A 27,830-nucleotide genomic window follows, 5' to 3' on the forward strand; every position below is an offset into this window, starting at 1 on the left:
TTTATAAGGGTCTTTTTTATTAGATATTTAAAAATACTCGCAGATAATAGTGCTAAAGATTGGAAACGGATCAACACAAAAAGGCATTACATTTAAATTTACAAATATTTATTTTCCAAATTTCGATCTATTTAATTCGAAACCTTATTTAATGCTTTTTTTGTTCTTACTTTTACAAAATAAAATAATTTACAGCAAAAGAAAAACAAAATAATTTTAAAGTTGTAATTATTTTATGTCTCTGACTACACCTAACCTCTTAGCGAAAATACAACAGAATTTCAAGAAAACAGCATTTTCAAATATATATATTAATGATACTTGTTAAGCTTAGCGCAATACTAACTCGACGTATTGTAATGTCCCTGATTTAGTTAAAGAAGGTTGTGTCGATAAGTTACGTGCTTTCTCATATGAAAAAAGTGTTTGTATCCATTATGTCAAAATCAGCTGTTTTTTCTCATGAATTTTCTGTTTACATTTAGATGATTTATGCTATTTACAATCTATTCGTATTGAGTTATCATTCAAAAAACGCATTTTCATGAGTTGAAATCTTTCAAAAGTTTATTTTTGATTCATAAAACCAAAATAGTTGATTTTAAAATAATGGGTTCAATTACTTTTGGCAAATTATTGTTTTTAGACTATCTACAAAATCTTATATAATTTAATTATGTCCCAATGGTTTTTACGAATACTTCGCACTTGAGAAATATTTGTAAACTTAAACGGTAAAACTCTGCCCTATCCACTTATATCAAAATTCTGGTTTACAAGACTGGTTCAGACCAGTTTGTACTTATGGGATACAACTTTGGGACTGCGCAAGCCCTAGCACTATTGTATAAAACCAGCGATTCCAAAACGAAATTTAAAGATGCGCCGTCAGGGCCTTGGTATGTTCGCAGTAACGATCTTGAACGAGATTAGTTACCGCATCAATCAAAAAATATGCAAAGTCTCATATGGAAAGACTTTCTGACCATGTAAACACAGATTATTTTGTATTATAATAAGCAAAACAAATTGTTCGTGAATTGCGGACAGTGGGTGTTTGAAGTTAGTTGCGATCTTTCCAAAGGAGTGGCAATATTCCCCTTTCTTTGCGCCAGCTGGTACTGGCTATGATCTAATTAGCCCTGCGGCGCTTATTATTTTCTCCAGCGACAGGTTTAAGAAATCACATGATAAGAAGTCGACCTCTCTGAAGCCTCGTTTAGTATCGAACGGCCCGAAGAAGTCCTTCCATTTCTGACTGCGCTTTTGGTATAGTCAAGCAGCAGTTTACGTAGCCGTACAAGATCTAAAGAAATACAAAATTCTGACTTAGCGGCATAGAGGCAGCCCCTTTTCGTGCTGTCGGTGATAGCTTTAAATCGATGGAAAGGTGATGTGCATCGATTCTTTTCTCTTGGGTCTTTTCCAATATTTTGAACATAGTGAATAATTGATCAGTGGTGGACGTACCAAGTCTAAAGCCATACTAAAGGTTGGTTTATCAGCTGCTCTGGGCATCTATAACTAAATAGCATTCTTGGTTCCCAAATTAGTAAGATCCGGTTTTTAAAGCATCTGTAAGTCGCTGCATCCTTCCATAGAATTTTGGAGCATTGCCTACCTGTTTGACGGCTAGTTATTCAAGATCTTTATACTTACGCATTTCCTGTTCTTTTATTTTTCGTTCTGCTTTCCTTATCAGCTCTTGGTATCTATACTACAACACATGTCTAGAACACAACATAATCGATTTGATTGTCCGATTTTATACATACAATACAATTGTAGTACGATCATAGTTTTTGTGCCCGAAGCTTAACCCTCGATCGTCTTAAAATTGAAAAACACTTGGAACAGTTTGCTGTAGAGTCACAGCCAATATGTACACTGTGCAAAAACATATGTACACTGGATTTATTACGCAAAAATATTTATTAATTTTTTCATTTTACCCCAATATTTTTATATTAACATATAAACACGTAAATATTTTATGTATGTATATATAGTATAGTATATGAAGTTTTTTTTAATTCGATAATATATTGTTTTTTAGAGGTATAGAATTTCTTAAGTGATAATTCTGGCACTTCATACATTTTTAATGGCGTTTTGTGGGCGTTTAGTACTTACTTTTTTGACAAGGACCATATTTATAAAGCAAGCTTCATTACGAAATCTAACTTTTTACTCAAGTTACAGCTTCCACGGACGGATAGACAGACAGTCACTAGGCTCCAACTTGTCTCCTCATCCTCATCATTTATATATAATTGTATATAACCATATTTATAGCTCGATTTGTTTTAAGTGATACATACAACCGCTAGGCGAACAAGCTAAACTGCTCAAACTTTAATTGGAGAAGATTTGTCAGCGAATTTCTGTATAATTTCTATATATATTTCTTTATAAATAATGTGAACGTTTTTTTTTTAATTGTTCCGTACGGTCGTCAATATATTTCTATTGAACTTTTATGTCAAAAACAGTTGCTCACTATGAAAGCTAGTTTGACACCTATCTTTAATTAAGGTCATTTGCACAAGGGATTGCAGTAGCAGGCGGTACTTGTGGACTTAAGATTTTGAAGAAAATGTGCGTAGCTTGCCCTATAAATGGGTTAAAGTATATATCTCCTAAACCACTTAAGTTATAATAACCAAATTCGCCCGGGTCGAATCCCTCCACCATTGAAGTCAATGTATAAAAATGGATTTCCGTTCCCCATATAACGGTATTGTTAAAAACTGCTAAAAGTGCCTTAAATTAATAACTAAATATGCCATAGAGATAAAATTTTACATCTGAGATGGTATGAGAGGGCGTGGCACCGCCCACCTTTAGGTGAAAACACATATCTCGGGACCCGCCGATTTCTATTGAATGTAATACGTGTGACATGGGCGAATTCAGATTACAACCACGTCTTCTTCCCATATGGCATAATTTTAAACTCCATTTTGTTCTTTCACTGTCACTATGCAATAATAATTCCTTTAAAATAAACCCCTTGTGTTTAAAAATTGTCTAAAATGAAGCAAAACTTTTCAAGCACTGACTTCTAACTGAAAATATCGGTCTCTCCTTTCCGGATAAGAGTATCTCTGTGCATCTAAAATCGGTTTCAAAACGGGCCAATATTTTCTTCTGTGCGTCTTTATATCGCATTGTTTTTCTCATAACAGGGTATCTTTATGCATAAAACAGATAAAATTGAGTGAAAACTTAACTAAGCTCTCATATAACTGAAATAAGGATTTTAAAACATCCGACTGACTTTCCTCCATATGGTTGACGTTTGTATGTGAGGTACTTTAATGAAGGCCAGGAAACATTTTTTTAACATGTGGCATGATAATAGGTAGTATAGGTAAAATCGTTTCGATACTACCCCAACTCCCATATACTACAAATGCAATGGTTTTCGTTTTTGTAACAAACGTTTTGCCTTTTTCTAATATGTCGGACAGTGTATGAGTTAAAATTGCTTGGATTTCGATCCTCTGTTAGACATTTTACACCTTAAGGTATTTCCCTTGCTTTGATTCCTGCAAGTTGCAAGAGTACAAAATGTTCGGACTAAGCCCTTTCTTACTTGTTAAAAATAAATTGTCATTGTTTCATCAGAAAATCATAAAAAGTGGCTTTTGGCGTTACTTATACTTCCCTTTTACAGTTGAAAAATTATAATCTTTTTACTTTTCCATGTTTAATTTGAAAAAAAAATTCTATACCTCTAAAAACACCCTTTATTTTACAACGTTTGAAAACTTGTGCCTGTGTTTGTTTGGGACGTATAGATGTGCTTCCATAAAAATCGGTAAAATGTCCTTAGGGTGCTCTTATATTTTTAGTTTGACATATTTACTTATTCATATATAGTTTGTATACATGATAGAATGGATATGTAATATGTAATGCAAATTTAATTGTTCTAAATTTTTAGTTATTGCACTTAAATAATTTATTAAACTTTTTTTTTAAATTCTCAACAAAATGCATTTTTATAGCTTCGATTTTCTTGCTTTTGGTAGCGGTATTGTCTCTCCTGTGTTTCTTATTACGGATATTATTTAATTAATACATTTTAATTTTAAATGTGTAAAAACAGTTAGCTTATTTTAAAACTTTAGGTTTACTTAAACTATTTATTTGTCTAAACTTATATGTATTATCCATCTTTAATTGAGCTTTTTTGAGTAGTTTTAGGCCATGCTTTTCAAATAATATTAATATCTATGCATGCTCACACACAGTTATTTAAATGTGACCCTTTGAAGTTTGCTAATCATTCGTCGGCTACTTTTTTCTCCACGGAATTATTAGCTTTTTTGCTTTGATTTTCAATTTCATTGCCGTTTTGGCGAGTGATTTTCATTACAACGGATGAGCAAAGGCTTAGCATATANACGCAGGGAAAACGGAACTGAAGGCCATCCCGGAAAGTGACTACAACCAGTGTTTCGAAGATTCGAAAATCCGTTGGCATAAGTGCATTGCATCGCGAGGGGATTACTTTGAGAGCATGAAATTGATTTGGACGAATAAATAAAGAATTTTCAAAATAAATACAACGTCACCTTATTTTTTGGGCACGCATATACTACGGACATATACACATCTAGATGTGTATAAGAGACAGGGATGAGCAAAGGCTTAGCATATATATATATATATATATATATATATAAAGTACATACAGCTTGTCACTAATTCGAGTAAATGAGGAGCATAAAACGAACATTTACGAAGGGACAATGCGACGATATACATACATAATCAGCAAGTATAAAGGAATGCCTAACTTATGGTAGCGTGAGAGTACTTTAAAATTAGCGTTTTTATAACATTTGAGATTGTAGCCAGATCAGTCAAAATGTTTAAATTAAATATTTAAATTAAAAATCCCAACATTTATTAAGATTAAACATTGTTATGTTGGGTGATCCAAGTATATTTACTTTTCTTAATAGCCTTTTTTTGAAAAAAAAAAAAAACAAAAATACGAGTGAGTCGCATTTACAAATCGTTAAACTTTATTACGAAAATTTACGTTCTGCAAAAAATGTGTTTGGGAGGCTTCGCTTAGGCGAACTGCATATGGAATGACTTGGTGTACATTACGTCGAGAATTGAAAGCGTACAAGAACAGTTTGTGCAAGAACTGAGGCTGCTCGACTTTTCCCAGCGACATCGCTATGCTCTTTGGGCTCTTCAAAGGTTCCAAGAAGCTCCGACGTTTTCGAGCCAAATTTTGTTCAGCGATGAGGCCTGAAGAAGCAAAATTGCGGCATTTGGTACGAATAACAATCTGCAGAGATTCAAGAGCTGCCATTTCATTGAGAAAAAACAATAGCTTGCTGCGGTTTGTGAGCCGGTGGAATCATCGGTAAAAAAATTCCTCAAATATGATGTTGGTTAGAACGTAATTATCAATGGAGACTGTTACAACAAGACGTCGCCACTTCGCACACATCGCATCAATCAATGGATTTATTGAGAGAACACTTCGTTAAGCAGATAATTTAAAGGTTTGAGCAGGTCGATTGGCCGCCTAGATCGTGTGAAATCACACCGTAAGACTTTTTTCTGTAGAGATATGTAAAGTTTAAAGTACTACTGTGCCCATGGTGACATTTGAATTTAAACTGCGCGCGTCGAAGGATTTGGAGGATTATTTTTTTTTTAGGTTGGTAGTACTGCCAGTCACATTTATGTTAAATTTCATGTCAAAATATTCATCAGTGTGTGTGATACGCGTCGTTTTGTGAGCTGCTAAAAGTGAGTTTTTCGTTTTTTGCGATGTCGAAATTTGTTGAGCAATGAATTTGCATTAAATTTTGTATACGGAATCAAATTTTCTTTTTGGTATTGATGAGTTCCAAGCCGGCCGTAAACCTGTCGAAGACGAAGAGCGTCCAGTTCGACCATCAACCTCAACCGACGAAGCTTTCGTTCAACAAATCAAAGATTTGGTGTTGAAAAAGCGTTGATCAAGACGCAGGGAAAACGGAACTGAAGGCCATCCCGGAAAGTGACTACAACCAGTGTTTCGAAGATTCGAAAATCCGTTGGCATAAGTGCATTGCATCGCGAGGGGATTACTTTGAGAGCATGAAATTGATTTGGACGAATAAATAAAGAATTTTCAAAATAAATACAACGTCACCTTATTTTTTGGGCACGCATATACTACGGACAATACCCCATCGATTCAGGCCTCAGAGCAATTTCAAATGCTCGAAATACATGCTCGAAAGAGTCATCGAAAATTGAACTCAACGCATAGACAATCTGAAACGTAGTTGGGTAAACATTTGAAAGAGATAATCTTCAAAAAAATAAATGCCAAAAAAGGTTCTTTCGAATGGTAATAAACATTGCCCACTAAATTTGCAGTTACTGTGTTTTTTCTTTACAAAAGTAGGGAAACTCGAAATGGATCAGCCTTTATATATACCCGTTTACCATATGGAGAAACTAAATCCTTTTTTGTGATTTTTTGATACACTTATTATATACCACTGACGTTCGGACTTCAACACTAAAAAAATTAAATAAGCGTATTAGCTCTCAATTAATAAATGTTTTTTTTTTTTTTTTTTTTTTTTTTTTTTTTTTTTTTTTTTTTTTTTTTTTTTTTTTTTTTTTTTCAATTCTAAATTAGTGAAGCATTACATCACAAAATATTTCCTCACATACATTTCAATTACGAGTTTTCTTTAATTTTCATTATTTTACAATTTCTGTTAGTGATATTTAGAAACGACAACAGATATCTTCGTTCCATTTTTTGGTGGGATTTCAATCTGGTCGCCCGCTTATACCAATTCCAAAACGTCAAAATCTCTTGAACTCAAATCAACCGTCAAAGTTTATGAGGTGATTTAAAGCCCATTCATATACAACTTTCCTCGCTTTGCGTGACCGTTCATATTGAAACAAGGAAGCGCAGAAAACAAAGGGTATGACACAATGAAGGCTTTGCTTTCAGTATATCTCTCTAATGAAAATGGTGACTACTGAAAGGAAAAGTGTAAAAAGATGAGAGTTGACCAATATTTTGCTTGACTTCGTGCCGAAAACATTTTATGTGAAAGTACTCATACATAGGCGTACCCTAATGAGAAGTTTTCTGTCAAAACAAACGCTAAGCGAAGCAAAAGTTCTATGTAAATGTTCCTTAATACAAGAATACAAGTATTAAGGAACATTTACATAGAACTTTTGCTGGAAGGAAGGAAAGGAGTAGCGTTTTTAACTGTTCACTTACATTGCGCGCTCATAAGATAGGTCGTATCAGCTGACACGGGCCGATTCTACGTTTTTGACTGTTTCTGCTATTAAGAAACGGACCGCTTGAAACCACTGTCGCAACTCGGCAACGACTCACACACACACGTAAATTTGTACCCTGCAGTTAAAAATTAGAGTTGAGTGTTTTTAAATATTTTATTTCTATAAGCATTTGAGCTTATACTAGATCCACAATCGCTTAATTTAGAGCTTTGAGAGATATTTATTAATTTATTGAATTAACTTGTGTAAATGAGAAAACTAATATTCAATCGGTCATACTTTAACGAATTTTAGGAAAAAATGTGCTAGTTGGGTGTGAACCAAATTAATTTAATTGGGAATAGAATTGGTGAATGATTAAATTTAGTATACGATTGATATTAGTTCTTCCTTATCCAGAGTAAAACTCTTGTTCTACCTGAAGACTCGTATTATCCTGCTTTGGAAATAACTGTTTTTAAACGTTTCAAAAGAACTGGTTCACTTGTCGACTATCCTCAATATCCTGCATTGCGTCGACAGAATTCGGACCTAAGCAAAAAAATTTTATAAAATTTTATTAAATAAAATAAAAATAATAGTGTACATAATCCAAAATTGTTTTATGATTTGATTAACTTCAAACGCAGGATTTCCAAATTTCCGTCCTCGACAAAATCTACCTTTCTTGTGGAATTTTTTCAGCCAAACTACTCTACTAATTCTCCTAAAATGTTTTCCTGTCAACAAGTGCTATGTTTGAATACTTCATTTAACGCTCCAGTTATTTTTTAAGAGACGTTTTACTTATTTTATATATATGCTTCCTGAAAAATAGTGCCAAATATATATTCTTGCCTGTTACAAGGATTTTTAATTTCTCTCTCTCTCTCTCTCTCTCTCTCTCTCTCTCTCTTAGTTCAATATCGAAACAATCCATAAACAGTTATAATTCCTTGGCATACAAGTTATTTAGGTCATACATTGAAAACTAATTGCAGTATCAGTTGTACCCATATTTTGTAAATCTAACATTATAAGCCATATAACTTTTTCGATGTCTCACAAATTTGCTTGCATTTGAAAACCATGTATCATTGGGTTTTAGTGAATAGTTTATATTATATAAAGCTTTTTAAACCACATCCTTCAATTGATGAAAGGTTTCTATTGTGTGATGTAATAGAAACGACCCCTTAAGCTTAATTTTAGTCTTCATATTGATACCATATTCTTGAAATCAAAATAAAACATATTTTCAATTTTGTTAAGCGTTAGTCAAAGGAGCTCCGTGTGTTACTAAAACACTTTTTATTACTTTGGTTTGACCTATATTGGATTGCCAAATCCATTCCGACGAGTTAGAGTCTGTTCAAAAACAATTATTTACTTTCCGGCTTAGGGTATTTTCGATGGGATTCGAAGTTGAGTCTTCCTCCATGCATTAGTCGTTTAAAGCAAACTTTTCGCGAACGCCTTATTTCGGCCTGTGATCAAGGTCGTGTGATTTAGCATCGCTGGACTCTTTTTTGTGGGGTTATATGAAGTCGCTTATCTTCGCAGATAAGTCCGAGACGATTAACGCTGAGGAAGAGAATTTGGTCTCTTGGCTGGAATTTATTCGAGACAGTCACTTGCCCGAAATCCTTCTTAAATATCATCGGAAACCCTTATAGTTATAATAAAGCTAAATTATTGGCCATCACCTTCAATTATATGCGTTTTATTACTTCTACCACTACATATGTATCGAAAAACACGCTTTATAAAGAAGACTTTTTATTCCCCACCCGTTGAGAGCAATCCGATAAAATTTATTGAGCTCTAGTTCATCGAATATCGACTAATCGAATCTAAACTGAACTCAATCCTGACATCTGACGAAGCGATGAGTGTTTTGGCGATGATGACATTTTAAAGAATCAACTAGGTTGGAAGGTTCAGATTTGTTATTATTTTTGTTCGATAGAGTCAAAAATCAAGCTTCGATTTCAACAAAAAAAAAAAAGAAGTTTAGAAGTCGATAGGTACTTTTTAAGGAACAAAATTTATTTGAACTTGAAAGAACTTTCTGATGACGGTATGACATTTTTTAGAAATAAAATAAGTTAATGTAAACTTTTGCTAAATTCAAATCGCCGAACTTTTCATTCGTCTTTCGCTAATGACAGCTGCTGAGAGTTATCGTAATGACCAGATCGTATGTCAAATAACATGCTTTGTTTTGAGATTTCATTTCACTTTTTTTATTTTAAATAAAAGTTTACTTTGCCGAATAGTTCTACTAAATTTTAAATAATATAACTGCGACTCATCTGACTGCAGGGCATACTTGTATGTGTGGGCGTACGAGTGTACAATCATTTATTGCTGAAGAACCTTTGGTTTCTCTCATCTCTAGATATATAGTATACATAACTAAAGTGCACTTCAATTCCTTATTAATGCGAAGTTTTAGTTCTCTACGCATACTCACATACACGTGTCGTACCATATGCATGGCGGTTCCAAGAACGTTAGAAATGTCTCTTTTATTCTTGATCGGTCACAAATACTTAACAATGTATATAAGTACGTACTATATAATGTATGTATGTATGTAAATGCTTTGTATAACTTTTGTACTCCCAATTTCCAAGACTTCACCCAAGCCGATTTAGTACGACTACAATGGCTTCAAATAGGAATCGTCTATATTCGACGTATCCAACATTTCATCATTATCTTGAGGTTGCTCTTGAACTTGTTGATTTTGTTGTTGTTGTTGGTATTGAATGTCTTTAGGGCTGTACTGTTCAATGCTAAAGGAAAATAATCAAAGGAGAAAAATTGGTTATACAATTTATTTACTCATGTCGATAATTGTTTAAAAGGTGTATAATTATATGTATACTGTATGAATTATGGAAGAATAATTCCGAAATACTCGTAAGTCCAGATAAACATAAATGTTAATGCGTAAATTGTTTTTATATAATTATAAACTAAGCTCTAATTGAATACTACTTAAGTAATGCATGCTCCCAAAGAGTACTAAGAATTAAGTGTTGACAATTGCGTCTACAATTCCTAACAATATCATGGCAGAGAAAACTTGTAGTCCGAATTTGTTTTTAAAATACTAAATATAATATATGCTCTAAATGCAACGATATCTTTGTCTTTATTCATTTTATCTATATTTGGCATTCTTCTCCTTCTTCACTGGCATAGAAACGGCTTACGCGGTTTCATCCGAGTTAACAACATCGCTCTAGTCATACACTTATAGAGTTTGGTTTTTGTTCATCGAGGGAGGACTTTACTCTCAATTGCCTATTTAGTCCGAAGTAGCACCTGTTTTCAAGAGTTATTCAGCGTTGGGTTTTTAGGTTAACATTGTGTTAATAGTGGCTCCTAGGTAGGCGAAATTACCTACGACTTCGAAGTTATGACTGTCAATAGTGCGACGACTGTTCGTTTCATGGTAGAAGATATTTCGTCTTATTCTCGTTCACCACCGGAAGCATTGGTTTCGTTTCCGTAACCATTCTGGAGAAAGCAGAACTAACAGCGCGGTTGTTGAGGCCAATGATATCGATGCCATTGCCGTACGCCAGTAGTTTTGTACTCTTATTACTCTTAAGATATTACCTTCCCTATTTAGTTTCGCCGCTCCAATTATTTTCTCTAAGAGCATATTGAAGAAGTCGCACGAAAGGGTGTCGCCCTGTCTGAAACCTGGTATCGAACGGCCCGATCAAGACGGAGCCTTTGGTAATGCTCAACGTAAATTTACACAGCCGTATTAGTTTTTCGCGAATACCAAATACAGGCATCGCGGCACAAAGGCAGCTCTTTTTCGCGCTGTCGAAAGCAGCATTAAAACTGACGAAGAGGTGGTGGAAGTCGATTCTCTTTTCACAGATATTTTCCACGATTTGTGGCATGGCGAATATCTGGTCGGTTGTTGATTTTCCAGGTCTAAATCCACGCTGATAAGATCGAATCAGTTTGTTGACGGTGAGCTTTAGTCTTTCAATCAATCAATACGCTTCATGGAACCTTATATGCGATGTTGAGGAGGCTTATCCGACGGTAGTTGGCGCAGATTGTGGGGTCTTGCTTTTTGTGGACGGGCAGAGCACACTTAAATTTTAATCGTGGGGCCTGTTTTCGTCAGACCATATTCTACAAAAAAAGCTGTTGCATGCTCCTTTCGCATATAGGCCACGATATATATATTTTTTTAACTGCAGAAGATCCTTCCTAATGTGATGCGTTATGCCAAATAACAGTATAGTATCGTGTTGTAGAGCTTGGTTATAGCATTTTATATGTTTTCAATTAATTGCATTTTGTGGGCATGGTAGAGGTTCAATTGCAGCTATCTGCAAAACCAACTGTCTTTGGGTGCCGTGGTGTAACAAGTTAATTTAAGATTTCTCAATTTTTTTCTCATATCCTCGCTTGTATAGACGGTCTAACGGTTGGACGGACACACAGACAGTCAACCGAATTCAGATCTTCTTAGTTTATGTGATACACCGGTAGTGAACATCTTGGCGCCAAATAGCCATGCCCGTATCTCCCTATACATATAAGAACTAGTCCCTCAGTTGTTGAAATATCGTTTAGATTTTTTGCACACGTACTTTTTCTCTTAAAAAAACTGCTTATTTGTTGGATCTGTCGATATCGGACCACTACAGCATATAGATGCCATAGCAACTGAACAATCAAAGTCAAACCTTTGTATGGAAAGTTTTTATTTGTAGAGGGTATTATACCTTCGGTGGAACCGAAATAACGTTTTCTCTTCTAATTTTCTATCCTCCTAGTAATCTAACGGTTCAATACGTCTTTTCATTGTTAAATGCACAAATAAATTATAAACTCCTATACATACATGTGAATGTGTGTGAATGTGAATGTATGTCTGTCAATAAATTTATATGGAATTTTAAATTACACCATCTCTCGTATTCACCAATTGAAATACATAACCGACTTTACCGCTTGTACATGCATTATTATATAATAAAACAAAATATAAATAATCGATTCATAGCTTTCTCCTTTTTGATATGTACTTACCACTCCAAGTTCGGCACACCCAATACAGTCTCGATTTGGCGTTCCGGCTCATCAAACATGAAATCTTCAAGAATTTTAATAATCTCACTGAAAGTAGGGCGCTCACCAGGATTTACATTCCAACAGGCATACATGAGGTTGTAGCTATTAAACGAGGTACAAGCAAAGAAAAAACATAAAAGTTAAAAAGAGTGCAAAAACCACATTAGGACCTTAAAACAAAAGCACCGAAAATTTGTAAAGAAATTCATTTTGTTAGTGAATAAATAAGGGAAACGAAGAAGCTCTTGGCAAACAATACCCTGCCGGTAGCAATCTGTCCGCTATACAGAAAGGACATGTAATGTACATGCTTACATGCTTATACACATGTACGTGAGTTGAGCGAGATTAGGGTGTACCTTTGCCCCAGTAGTCTAAAACAAAGGTTACAGCGTTTTCTAAAAACAGTGGGCTCTTGACCTTGAAACTTATTATTATAATTCATATTTCGATATTTTCTAAAGACTTCAAAGTCTGCGCAAACTATGAATAGGATTTTTTGCGACGAGTACATATTCTGATAAGGATAAAGCAGATGAGAGCCATAAAGGTGACATCTAGAACAACGTCATCAATGTAGCTCCAAAGCTTTACCTCTATTATGAAAGCAGTTAAAAAAAATTCCTCTAGGATTGCAATCGTTCTTCGTCGAGGAGCCCATCCTTTATGACAGGAGCTACTGAAAGAGAAAATGGCCAGTAAGAAACGAGATTGGTAACATATGCCTGGACTTCGACTAGCGAGTATGTTTTTGCGAGAGCTCCATATAAAACGATTCAAAAAGCTCATCCCAGAAACAAATTAAGGCAGTTTGTGAGATTTGGTGCAGACAACTGTAAGCTCCGGTGTCATGCATTTGAGGTTAGGGTACTCTTCCATGCATCAGTGTCGCTTCTACGACAAAAGAGGCGTGATCTAGAGCAAATACTCTTGAATTACCTCACAATCGTAAAAAGAAAACATTAAAATTAAATCCATTAAGCAGGGACTAAGCCTCTTTGATTTGATTGCGTTCAATGAATAACGGGAGAGGGCATAATACACCATGTGTTAAAGGGCATGTCTCAATCCATCTATCAACTATTTTATTAATATTTTTCTTTGGTAACATGACAAGTCGGCTCGATACCACAAAGAGACTAAAGTTAGCTCGTGTATCTAAAAAAAAAGAAGAAGAGAACTCAACGCGTCGAAGACTTTTCGTATTTTACATATGAAGTTCTTCAACTTAAATCTCTCTGGCAAATGGAAAAAATGAGTTGAGGTACTTCAGTAATCATAATAATTCTGATAGAAATGAACCATTGTTTTGTGTTTAACTTAACTTCTTCAATTTTATTATCGGAAAGCCACATAAGTACACAAAATAGGGAAAAAGTCCCTATTTAAAAATGATGAGATTCATTCTAGTCAGTGGCAATCTCCAAATTTGATTAGATTAGATAATAGACGAGGATTGCACCACGACCTTATGTCTATTGTCTAAATTACAAAGCCTCAGCAAATTGATAAAATGCAATATATTGCTGGGTTCTAGTAAAGCGATGTGAGTTCTATTTGTAGATATAGATCCAATGTAGTCAATTAGCAGGTGTTTTAGATTTTAGGCTCCCTGTCGCGGAACCAAAAATTTGGGGAAGAGGCTAGGTTCATGTTGTATAAGTGCTTCTTTAGCTTGCAGTGAATTTGTCCCTAGGAAGGTTGATTACAGGTTTAAACCTGCTGAGGTAGTAAACCTCCATTAGCAACTTGACATGGCGCATGCCTGCTCATTTTTCTCAGCCGAGCTTCTCCTTGGTGGTATGGCGACCCACCGCTATGAATGGTTCAGCTCCTATCAAGTTAGTGGATGCCGCAGAGCGGTTGAGCTCATCAGCCAGCTCATTCCCGGCTATACCTTTGTGACCTCCCCCTGCGGGTAAGGGTTAGAATTTACCCGCGGTAAGGCATGCCCGTCGTAAGAGGCGACTAAAATCCATATGCAGTATGTCTTTCTTTCTGAGCTTGCCTTGAAATGTCAGCATAGTCTATGTCAGAGATAGTGCTATAATACTCAGCTTGAAATGATATTATAGACTTTATATTAAAGTCCTAATATAAAGACATTTGTTGTTCAAGCGACAAATATCACCAGTCATTGAGTTATGGGGGCTCAACTGGTAGTAGAAAAAACTACAAGTTTTTAAAAGAGACTTTAACCTGGTACCACGGTGAGCAGTTAGCCCTAAGAGTTTACTCCAATCTGCTCATTGGGTTTGACCCTTTGTGGAGATTCGTGGACAACCCCAATGTGGAATCGCACTGCGGCCGGGTGGCGAACAAAAAGCACGGCAGAGGTTTTGGATCGGCCTCGTACCCGACCAAGGTGGCAAAGGTGACCCTATCCACCTCAAGCAATTGGTACCAAAAATACGTCGCCCACAGGTACTGACGTAAATCACAAAATTGTTATACTTTTGTGACCGGGCATTCAAATGAGGTGCACTTGGTGCACTTTCCGGTAGGCTATTCAGCCGTTCTCCTGCACCAGCGCACTAGCAGCGATTTGATCTCCTAGGCAGAGGTTGCTTTAAGTGCGGCTTGACTATCGCAAAGTACGGTTATATGTTTGTTGTGATTGCGTTGGAGGTTTGCGTGGTCCTGCGACTCGTGCAAGTGATATTATACTTGAATTGAGTTGTGAATTTCCGCCAATAAGGATCAACTTAATGTAAATGAATCGTATATGAATATGTATGTATGTATATTTATGTGAGATTATCTGATATTCAAAATAAATAAACATATATGTGTATATACATACCTAGTATATGTATAAAGTTATATACAATACGTTTGCAAATAGCGCATCAAGTTTTAACTATGGGTAGGCGGAAAATTAAACTTCAATTTCCTCTACAAAGGAATGTATGTAAGACTTAAAACATTTACGGACATATGTATATTGCTTATATAAAAATGTATAGATGCATACATACATATATGTATGTATATACGTGTGCTTAAATAACATCGTTGATTTACTTACAATTCAGGTCCGCAATTCCTTGGCTTCTCCATGCGATAGCCGGTCTTCAGCAGATGCAAAAGCCGATGCGTCGGTATTGAGGGGTACGGTGTGCCGCCGAGTGTCACAATCTCATAGAGCAGTATGCCATACGACCAACTGTTGAATGTTTCCATTATATTGGCGTAAAAAATATGCATAAAGGTCAGTTTTCGTTACGGCAGCGTGGTTTATTATATTTATATTGGTGACATCCAATCCGATATGAAAAAATAAACATATGAAAATATTTAAAAACAGATATAAAATTCATTAACGACCAGGCAGCACTTCTGCATGAAAAAGTGTGCATCATGGGTAAAAGTGAAAGACCCAAATACATACGTACATACATAAATATTCTCATATAATTTAGGTTAATTGAATTTACATAAGTATGTGAGAACACAGGTGTATCAAACAGCGAATGAAGAAATCCTATATGAAAAGATGGAATTCAAATAAAAGCTGTGTGTTTGTTATGTAGCAACGACTGAAGAACCAATTTCCCCATTTATAGCGAATATATTAGCAAGTACCAAAATATTCTTGGTTTTTTAACGTTCAGGATTATGTGTATGGGCCTCTAATTAGCCCGATCATGTTAATGTGGAAGTCTAGTTTAGAATATAAACTTATCTGACATATCCAGATCTATGGACTTGTTAATACTTTATTATTTTTACTGAAGAAATGGAAGAGATTTTGATTTTAGGTTTTCTTTCTTTAAATTTTTGCAACTTATCGCTTTCCGCGTGAGATTTTTTATTATAGTATTAGCCTATTGAAGGTATCATTATGTTGGGGACACATATTATACAATAAAGTAAAAATGGAATAAATTGTCCCAAAGGTGGCGCCGAAGCCGATTCTTTTCATCAAAACCAATATATAAGCTCCAATATTCTATAAAAACCGTATGTTTTTCGTTTTTTTTCTAATATTTCTTAGTTTTACTGATTTTACTTTTAAGATTTCTTAGATTTATTGATTCAAATTTTATTTTGTTCTTAACATTTCTCAGATTTGTTGATTATAAATTAATTTCCCCATTTATAGCGAATATATTGGTAAGTACCAAAATATTCTTGGTTTTTTAACGTTCAGGATTATGTGTATGGGCCTCTAATTAGCCCGAAATTGATTATAAATGACGACAGCTTCCTGTATACCTGCATTATTTATTGCGTATGTTCAAGGCCATATAATGTATAAACTATTAACGCTGTATGATGTTGAGGACACACAGGTTTCTTGCAAATCGTGCAGTGCTCGAATGTTTTATTGCACATTGAACTCGGGTAAACTGGCCAGCCATTTCGGACAATATCAGCTGATAAATGACTTTTGGGTAAGCGTTTTTCAGCGCCACATATTCGAGAAAACAACTACGGACCAACGATTAGTTTGTCTGTGGCACTTATGTTTCTACTAAGTGGTCAATTGTGTTTACTCCAAAACTTCTTGGGATAGTTTTCAATAATTTTTTATTAGGATGCGAAGTGCTCAAAGAACAATGGTGACATATCCATTGAAGAAGAAACGATTGCTTAGAACTGATAATCGCCTTATCTGCTGTTTAGTACCACAAACCAACAAAAAGCGCTTATTACTTCTCATAGTTCCCACCAATGTCATATAATTATTCAGTAAAAGTAATGCCAAATCACGAGTTTTAAAAAGCTTATCTGTCGATGTCTAGATCCAATGCTTCCAACGCTGTGCAGCTGCTGAATATTTTACCAAATTTGAAAATTTAGACAAAACTTTGTACGAATATCCGCAACTACTTATGTCTTTATTCCGTATTTAATCGATGTTGGTGAAGTGTAAAATTTTTTTTTTATTTGCGATGTAAAGCACTGGGTAAATTATTATTTTATATTTGATATTCGGTGAACTGCATATACTGTAACCGAAGGGTGTCGTCGAACTATATTTGCTGTTCTGGGTTTAGTGCTATTGGTTGTAATCGGTTCTGTTGACCTCTCAATGTCCTTGTCCTTTGAAAAGTACACGGGAATGTTACTTACCCCAATTTCAGCAACATTTCTTCTTCATCACTAGCAATGTACTCAGAAGATTTGCCCTCTGGCAATTTTTCCAATACATTCTCGTTGTCATCTATATCACTACAGATATACTCCTCAATGTACACGCCTTCCATTAACGTTAGGTCTGTTGACTCAGATAATAGTTCATTGAAAAACATAGAAATAGACAACAACACAATCACAATACTCATCCATGCTCTTTGTTTATTGCACTTCACAAAACATTTACAATGTCTGTCTTTTTACACACAAATTAATTGTCGAAAATGGCGCGAAAATGCACTAATTATGTCCGGCTAACCTTCACAACTAGATAATTGATGAAATGGGAAGTAACTTGGACTTCGTTAAAAAAAAAAACTGAACAATGGCATAAATAGTATTCAATAATATTAAAAAGTCTCAATAAGTTAAACCTAAGGAAGCTAAATGTTTTAAAGCACAATGACATTTACATTTTTACATTGTGACAAAAAAGCATTTGGAAATTGTAATTAAATTCCCTGGGAAAATGATATTTCAACAAAAATGTATTTTGCTAAATTGTTAGGACTGTCCTTAATTACAATGCCAAATATGACCAGCTGCTTAAGTCGGTACACCTCAGTAGTGTGTTGCGGTTTTTACAATGGATAAAAATACCGAACAAAGAATTTGTCACACATTTTGTATTTCCAACCAAATCTTGTGTGCGGAATCACTGCGAATGTTGAAAAAGGCTTATGGTGATTCAGTTTTATCAAAAATGCAAACCTAGTGTGGTACAAAGCCTTCAAAAATGTTCGAGAAGTCGTATATGCCTCGTTCTAGACGATCTTCGACCTCTTCAACTCATGAAAATATTAAAAAAAGTGAAGGTTATGGTGCTTGAAAATATTCAAGCAAATGTTAGAGAGATGGCAGTAGAGCTTGACATCTCTCGTGAGTTCATTTTGGGTTTGAAATGCGTTCTTGTTCGACTCGTCCCGATAAAGCTAAATTGCTTTCGCGTCGAGTCACGATTGTGACCGAATTGAAAGCAAAAAGGGTAATGATTGAAATCGATCAACACCGTATTCACCATATTAGCCGATAGAAGAAAGGAAAAAAAATGCACTAAAAGAGCTGAAGGGCATCCCAAAAAGTCTTTATGAAAAGTGTTTCTTGGACTGGGAAAATCGTTAACATAAGTGTATTACACATCAAGTCGGGATTACTTTAAAGGCGGCAAAATAAATATTGGTGAACAAATAAATATTTTAAGTGTTATTTACAATTTCCGTACATTTGGTCACAATTATATGTATATTTTTATACGCGAACTCAAGTAATTTCACGGGGATGAAGTTAGTATTCAATTACCTATAGTTAAAAGTCTAAATAAATTAAACCCAAGAAAGCTAAATGTTCTAAAGCTACAGCTAAAGTAAATGTCAAACTTTCAAAAATGATATTCTAACGCAAACTTGCCTCTCTACAAAAAATTAGTAATTTTTTTCATTAACATTTATTTAAAATTGAATATTGGGTAGTCGAAAAAGTCTTTTCGTATTTTGTCAATAGTTTTCGTTGCAGTCACATAGTATATCTCCAGTGCTACCAATCACATTGTGTCATACCATATAGTGTTAAAAAGGTGAGAAGTGAGAACAAAGTTACAGCTGTTCAAAAATTAGTGAAAATAATTAAGAAATGCTCTATATTTTGAAATTTTTGTTGAAAAAAGGGAACCACACAAGTCACCAATGAAATTTGTGAAAATTGCGGAGCCGAAGCTGTATCAGTTCGTGTAGCACAATAATGGTTCGTTCGCTTCCGTTCTGGATATTGTCCACTGATGAAATAACATCTCTAGCGAAAAAATGGCAAAAAGTGATCGACCAAAATGGTATATAATTCTTTATTTATTTATTAGTAGAAATATAAAAAAATAAGTTGAAGTTTGATTAGAAATACGAAAAGACTACCCTATATTGTAATTAAGACAAAAACATTCTTTGTTATTCATACGAGGCGGTGTACTATATGAATGCTAACATTTGATGCATAACTTTTAAAGAAATATGATTATGAAAACAAAAAAAATTACTGAACCATTTCTTAGAAAAATTATTTATTCTTTAAAGTTGTGGGTTTATTTGCTACGGAGATAAAGACTTTTTTTGCAAAAGATCAAAAAATCCCATATAAAATATATGGGAAAAGTAAATTGATTTGGACACGGTTTAAATTGAAAATCTAGAGCTTGTATACTTTGAATTCTTTTTTAGAGCAAAACTTGAAACTTGGAGTAACTGTAAATTGCACCAGACAATGGCATGCGTGTTTGAATACATTATTATCATAACAGCGTTGCGTTTTATTTGCATTTTATTAAAATTATTCAAGTGGGTTAAAAATTGCATACATATTTGGACCACAATGTCTGAAATAGTACATATGTAGGTATGTATGTATTTCTGAATGTATGCTATGTATGGATATGTATGTTAAAGTAATAATTTCGTTGAGTGGTAAGAATAAATTGCCGAGCACATACTGTTTATATTTTTAGCTCGCTTTACAATGAAATGAATGAATCAAAAGTAATTTGCTGTGAAAGTTTAATATTTGAAATGGAGAAAATTACGAATTTCATCATGAAAGTAAATTCATTTAAATTTCGTGCAAAACTAATACTGCTGTGTGTTCTCACTCGTAGCCAGTATTGTACCACAAATGCCTTCTGTTCCATGTTAACGTATCAATAATCTCTTGAGAGTATTTCTATTTAAAATGCGATATAAAATCATTTGATATTCCTTTTCTTTAAATATGAATGAAAAGTTTACATGCTTTCAGTAAAATGTACTGAAAACAAGTAGGGAAATACTAAATGCGGGTGTAACGGAACATTTTATAGGCTCGCAAGGATCACAGCCGTAAAAATGCTTTCAAATATTAATTGCGGCTATGTCTCAGATGGTCCATCCGTTGAGTCCAATTTTCGTTGATTCGTTCGAACATTTCGAATAGTAATTGGCGAATGACATGCGTTATATTTGTTCCAAAGCCTGAATCGAAGCGAGATTATCCGCAAATACTTTATACTTTATCTATCCCCATAGGAAAAAGTCTAACGGTGTTCCAACAGTCGATCTTGGTGGCCAATCGATTAACCCAAAACATGAAATAATCTGCTCACCGAAGTGATCTCTCAGTAAATATATTGATTGAAGCCTTGTTTTTTTCCAGATTAAATGGCAGCTCTTGAACCTTTTCAGGTCGCTCTTCATTTCAAATGCTATAATTTTGCTTCTTTACATACCCATTGAGATAGAAATGGGCCTCGATTTGTGAACGCTCTTCAACCGTAAGTGCTCCTATGGTGAAATGCAAGCAATACTGAACAAAGCTGTCATGGCAGCTTGACACGACTCGCGCGTTATCTGCCAAAAAAGGCTATTGAAAGGAGACCTCCACTAAGATCGCCCGTTATATACATAATTCTGTATATTGATCTATATGGATTAGACTTAGATGTCACAAATAACCGTTAGCTGAACGAAACTAATATACCCTGTGACAACATGTTGCAAAAGCATGAACAAAATTGGTCGTATTCATAATATTACAAATAGAAGTTAGGGATTTGCTACAACTGACGAACTGAAGCTGAAGATAAAAAGCGTATTTCATAAATTCGGTCTGTGCAGCCCTTATTACGATTTCAGAGCAAGTGAACTTTAAGCTACTTTTTTTCTAAATTGAAAAATATATGAAATGAAAACAAATTGGTCGAACGTATAACGTTATAAAACTTATGTTTATTATTCAATTTCAGTAATATTTATACCAGTTATAGTTTACATGTGGATTTATACGAATTCAGGATATTTTTTCATAAGCGGATAATCGTAATTTAGACTTAACATCCTTACTAAGCGCTTGCACAGAATCCCTATTGAAGTCTGTAGTGACGTTTCGCCACTTATTCCTAAATTGCTTCTAATTTTTCACTGTATGTTGCGTCTTTAATAGTTTCGCTTTAATAATGGCCCTATGGGTCTCAATCGGCCTGAGCTCTGGGTAATTCGGAGGGTTTACCTCTTTGGGATCAACAACCACGCTATTGTCTTGGTATGACTTTAAAGTGGTTTTTCCGTAATGACATGTCGCAAGATCAGGCCAAAAGAGTACTGGATCATTATGAAGCTTAATTAAAGGCAAAAGACGTTTCTGTAAGCACTCATTAACATAAATTTCTTGATTTATTGTTCCACAGCCTACAAAAGGTTCATTTTTAAAACCGCACTCTTAAATGACCTGCCATGCTAGAATTTTTTTTGGGAATTTGTCAAGCTTTTTATTTTTAAATTTATCAGAAGAATTTCCCTTTTGTTGGCTGTGTAAAATTGTCGCCCTCGAATTTGTTTAAAGTCTGCTTTTACATAGGATTCATCGTCCATTACAATGCAGTTGAAATTAGGCATGAACTTTTCATATAATTGTCCTTTTGCCAAAACATGTTGGTTATCATTGCGGTTTGGTGCTGCATTCTCTTTGAAGGAACGTAGTCCATTTCGTTTGCGTACTTTCTGTACATATCCGTACATATGAAGGTGACATTTGCACTTTTTTGGTGACATCTCGTACTGGAAGTCCAGGATTTCGTTACAAATAGGTCAACACTTTTTTGCTACAAGTGGAGATTCAAATCCAAAATTTCTACCACTACCGGCCTTTCTATTCAATGATAAGGAGTCACTGTGTCTTTTAAGTATGTATGAAAGTTACCGAAGATTTTGAAAATTTTAATTTTTTGGCGATGTGCCTGGATTTCCCAGCTATTTGTGCAAAACCGTAACGCGAACGTTTATATGATTGCTGACAAATTTTCCACTAAAAATATTTTTGTAAAAAATATAATGCAATTATGTAGATAATGTAGTAAACTTTGCGTGTAAATTTGAATTTTGATTTTACCATTAGAAATTTCTAAGCTGTGCGGATTTCTATGTAACCAGTTTTTTTCGTGCACATACTTTATGTTGAAAGCCGCGTACTTCAGTTATTATTGCTGAGTAGTAATTTTCAGTGTTCTACTTTTTTATACCAAATAGTTTAACCGGCAATATGACAGTTTCTAATGTGAATATGCATACATAAATTTCTAAATATATTTGATGTTACCATAGTAGTGACCCCGTCAAGTTAATTACGCAAATATTTGAACAATGGCCAAGCAAGAATTAATTTCACGTGCTTACTGTTGTGTAGCAACAACTTCAGGTAAACACATGTCATTGAAGAGTTTTGTAACAAAATTGTAACCAGCAGCTGTTTATTTCGAATTTTCAAACAATTATCAGACGAAATAAGCAGCAATTGGAAGAAGGGTAATGAATATACATAAATGAAATTTCAAATAAAATAGCTTCACATTTGTATAATTTGCCCTTAATATAGATTTATATGTATGTATTTATGCATTGGGCTTCGTGTGCACTCGTACTCTATAAAAGTTGTATGGCTTTCTTGTCCTATTCTCTAGAAAATTTTATATGAGCTCCCTAATTACGAATTACAAATATTTCTCATACTTACACATCGCTCTGCGTCGTGTACACCTGGTGAGTCATTGATTCCAAGGCCAACCATTTGATGGGCAATTTCCCATTTCCGGTTTTCTTATACACATTCTCCTGGTAAATGTCACGACTCAGGCTTTGTTGTTGTTTATAATTATGTCGGTAAGCAGTAATCATCAAAAGCGCAACATCAATGCCGTCCAAAAATGAGATAAAAACGTTGGTAAAAATAATTATACTTAATAATAGAGCGAATGCGAGTGCAAAGATAATGAATTGCGATGAACTTGCCTTACGCCGCACGCAAGTAAAACGAATAAAGATTCAAGAGAGAGAGCGAGCGAGAGAGATAGTAAAAGCGTTAAGCAGGTAGACCAGAAAGTTTGTGACCAGAAATTTAATATTATTACCGGAACTTCCAAATGAATGGTGCAAAATTTTTCACTTTTCAGTAATGTAATATAATATTAAATTATAACAAAGTAAATGCGACATTTTCTTTCTAATTACAAGAATGAATGTAATTTTCACGGTTCTTTTCGCCAAATATAAAGCGATTTTAGAGCTTTCAGTGTTTTCTAGTTTCTACTATCTTATAATAGAATAGAATGTGCTGTGATTTGAATCAGTCTAAAGTATGAATCGAGAATCAGATATCGTTTCCTTTACGGAAAACTTCATGAGGCTACTATACTACTTCAACGATTTCAAGCAAAAGATTAAACTTTTGTAAATCTTTTTTTATACATGTGGCTTTCATGCGGAAATAAAATGATATAATTTAATTCTATAGTCAAGAATTTAACTTTAGTAAAAAGATAAAAGTCTTCCATAATTTTTTAAAATTATTTCTCGCTAGTGAATGTCGCGGCTAACTCTTATAAATTTCTGTCGAGAGGCCCAATTTCTAACCACTTGTTGCAGTAATTGGAACCATATGGCAGCAATAGCGCCTTCTCTTCGAAGGCGTCAATCGTCTCGGGCTTATCTGCATAGAGAAGCGACTTCACTCAACCCCACAAAAAATGGCCCAACGATGTGAAATCGCACGATGCTGAAAGTCACGTCACAGGTCCACGATGCACTCACTAAAACTTCCTTTCCATAAAATCATTTTTTCTTCAATTTGTATTGCAAGGAGAGCTTTCTTGTTGTAACCAAAGGTCGTCCACATCAACATCCTCCAAAAAAAGTCAATAATCATGACTCTATAGCATTCTCCATTAACTTAAGCATTATGACTAGCTTGATTGTTTGAAGAAATATCGACCAATTATTCCATCTGCCCATAGAGTACACTAAATAGTGACTTTTTGAGGATGCAACGCGTCGCAATAAATCTTAGCGCATACGTCACGCGAAACGAACAATTATTTTGGTAATAAATATGCACGATTCGCAGCTATTGTTACCGAATAAGTCTATGTCAAAAAGACGAAATTCGAAGAAAATATTGCCTCATTAAAACCACACGTCTAAAAACACTCGTTATTTTGCTAATAAATAAGACACGAAGCGGTGCATATCCACCTCCCCTTTTTATATGGATTTATGTACATAGATGTGCATCTATCTAATAAACTTTATTTTCATGCGAAATAGAGTTATATAGTGTCTTAAATAAAACGAGAGAAACTCTTTATTTTGTTTATTACAGTTTCAGGCAGATGTCGCATAAATATCTATGTAAAATACAATTAAATCCATTCACAAATGATGACAGCTAATTTTTGAGATTTAGCGTTGTCTCACTTCTTTTCATGTTAATTGTGACAAAAGATTATCACGTTCAGCTTATTCTCCCAAAAATTACCACAGTTAATTTATTAAACGATTAAATATGCTAGCAACAGATTGAAATTACTCCGAATTATGTAATGAAAGAGCTACTCATTAGCGCTGAAAACTCACCCAAAGTCAGCAATTTTAATGGTACGATCTGGTGCGACGAGCACGTTCCGTGCAGCCAAGTCACGATGCACCACTTTATTCTTTGCTAAAAATTCCTGGAAAAAGTAAAAATATAAAAAGATGAATTAGCACAGCTTACTATGAAATAGTCGCTCTCGGGTTGACTTGAAAAGGCTAAATATAAAAGAAAATGAAAGCAATTGCGATACAAAAATAACAGAATTGTTGGTATATAAACGTTGAATAACTTTGACATAACTTTGAGTTGGTTAGACATAGCTTAAAATCTTCTTTTAAAACACTTCTACTCATGAATCGTTTTCAGCTATTCAATTTCGTTAACAGTCGTTGTGTTTTTACTGGAGTACCTGTCGACTACGGCCTTACCCCACGGTGCTTAAAATATCATATGTCCAATAAAGCACGTATTACTTGGTTCAAATTGGTCAAATGACACCTTTTCCACCTTGGTCGGGTTCGACTTAAAACCTTTGTCGTGCTGTGGATCCGGCACCCGACCGCAGTGAACTGAACTTTCAATTTAATTTGCCTTTAGATTTAAACCACAGCCACAACGAATCCCCTCAAAGGGTCCAACCCAATGAGTAGACTGGAGCGAACTCCAAGGACTAACTGTTCTCCGTGGTACCAGATTTAAGTCTCCGGTCAAAGCTTATAGTTTTTGCTTATTACTATAAAGCGAATAGGAAATCTAACTTATTTTTACAAAAAGTATACGTCAGTAAAATTGATATTTGTGCAAACATTTTTATTGATAGTACAATTAATTATATATCCGATATTATTCCTTTGACTATGATATTGATATACGGGCTCAACACCCGCGCCGTTACTTCTGCTTTCTCCAAACTTCACAAGGAAGCAAAACAAATGGCTCTTTCAGTGAACGAGGGCAAAACGAAATATCTCCTGTCTTCAAACAAACAGTTGTCGCACTCGCGACTTGGCTCCCACGTCACTGTTGACAGTCATAACTTTTGAAGTTGTAGATAATTTCGTCTATCTTGGATCCAGCGTATACACCACCAACAATATTAGCCTGGAAATCCAACGCAGGAGTGAGTAGACAACTAAGAAGCAAGTGCTCTCTCGACGAACAAAAACCAAACTCAATAAGTCACTCATAACTTCCGTCCTGCAATATGGTGCAAGGGCTTGGACGATTACAACAACTGTTGAGTTGACGTTGCGGGTTTTCGAGAGAAAAGTTCTGCGAAAGATGTACGGCCCTTTGTGCGTTGACCACGACGAATATCACATTCGATGGAACGATGAGCTGTATGAGATATACGACGACATTGACATAGTTCAGCGAATTAAAAGACAGCGGCTACGCTGGCTAGGTCATGTTTTCCGAATGGACGAAAACACTCTAGCTCTGAAAGTACTCGACGCAGTACCCGCCGGGGGAAACAGAGGAAGAGAGAGGAAGACCCCCACTCCGTTGGAAGGACCAGGTGGAGACGGGTCTGGCTTCGCTTGGAATATCCAATTGGCGCCACGTAGCGCAAAGAAGAAACGACTGCCGCGCTGTTGTTAACTCGGCTATAATCGCGTAAGCGGTGTCTACGCCAATTAAGAAGAAGAAGAAGAAGTAGACGAAATTGCCAGTAACTAGGCAAAGGGTACAACAGATTTGTCGAAAGGATTTGCACTTGAAATATGATGGCAAAGTTCGAGTTACATTTTTCGAAATATATTATATAAGTTTTCGGAAAATTAGTTTAAAAAGGTGGTCTTCAGTGATGAGAAAAAGTTTAATTTGGATGATCCAGATTTAAATAAGAAATATTGGCGTGATCCAAGGCATCCCCGGCGGACTTGCTATAGGCGTAACTATGGCGGTGTATCTCTCATAGTATGGGTAATGTTTAGCTCACAAATGTATACAGAGCTCCTTGAAAGCGAACTTATATCATTTGAGGAAATGTTTCATGGCGAAGACTGGATATTGCAAAAAGATAATGTCCCTATACATGTTTCAAGGTTTACGAAGTAATTTCTCGAGTCAAAAAGTATCCCGTTATTGGATTGACCAGCTATAAGTCCGGACCTGAATCCAATTGAAATCTTTGGGGTCTTCTTTCCTCAAGAGTTAATGAAGTTGGACGACAATTTGGTAGCTGAAAAGAATTAAAAGAAGGCATTGTTGAAAAATCGAAGAAGTCAAAATTGGAAAAAAAATATGATGCACAAATATCAATTTTACTGATTTATGCGAAGAGCTACGGAGTACATAAGAAAAACTTTTGCATATTTTTGCACATGCACATGTTACCACTTCATCTACAAGGTGGAGAAGCCTGTTTTTATTTTATAACTTTTTCAAACGTTATATGTCAGAAACGGTAGGTATAATGTAATTTTATGATCGCGGAGACATTTTTTCTACCTTTGAGCTTGATTGCTTTTTTTTTACATATCAGTACGATGAGGTGTTTTAGTATGTCATTTGCTGTCTAATGTGACCACGCTTGTGCAAATTACTCTCAAAAATTTTTAAATTTCAACTACTTTTCTGCCTCTTTTATTTGACATCAGCATTTAGAAATTTCATATATTTTTTATAGATTTTTAATCTTCGTAACACTCTATGACCAATCGTATAAAATATTGTAATATTGTGCTGATTCATTCCTTTTTTTATTATATAATTATTTCTTTACAAAACTAATGGAACACTTTTAATTTTGAACCTCACGCTGATTAAAAAATGTTTTTTCGATTAATTTTGTTGAATGTAATGAACAAATCGTCCGATGTTTCTGTGATCGATTTTGTTTTAAGCAGCCGACGGCGGGACATTCAGCACCACAATTGTCGTCAAGGAATACAAAAAAAAAAAAAAAA

General features: G+C 34.9%; 1 protein-coding gene across 1 annotated transcript in view; it reads right to left on the reverse strand.

Annotated features, from left to right (window-relative positions):
* Positions 1–9,793: 9,793 nt before the first annotated feature.
* LOC108979014 (tyrosine-protein kinase receptor torso) overlaps positions 9,794–27,830 on the reverse strand; it is a 124,357-nt gene continuing 106,320 nt past the window's right edge. The window contains exons 13-17 of the mRNA XM_018949576.1: positions 24,960–25,054; positions 23,065–23,184; positions 15,428–15,565; positions 12,358–12,501; positions 9,794–10,082 (exon numbers count right to left, since the gene is read on the reverse strand). Of these exons, the coding sequence (XP_018805121.1) occupies positions 9,947–10,082; positions 12,358–12,501; positions 15,428–15,565; positions 23,065–23,184; positions 24,960–25,054 (633 nt within the window). The 3' untranslated portion in view covers positions 9,794–9,946. The remainder of the gene's footprint in view (positions 10,083–12,357; positions 12,502–15,427; positions 15,566–23,064; positions 23,185–24,959; positions 25,055–27,830) is intronic.

The sequence above is a fragment of the Bactrocera latifrons genome, unplaced genomic scaffold, assembly GCF_001853355.1.
Source record: "Bactrocera latifrons isolate USDA-ARS-PBARC rearing strain unplaced genomic scaffold, ASM185335v1 scaffold_13, whole genome shotgun sequence".
Classification (NCBI taxonomy): Eukaryota; Metazoa; Arthropoda; class Insecta; order Diptera; family Tephritidae; genus Bactrocera; species Bactrocera latifrons.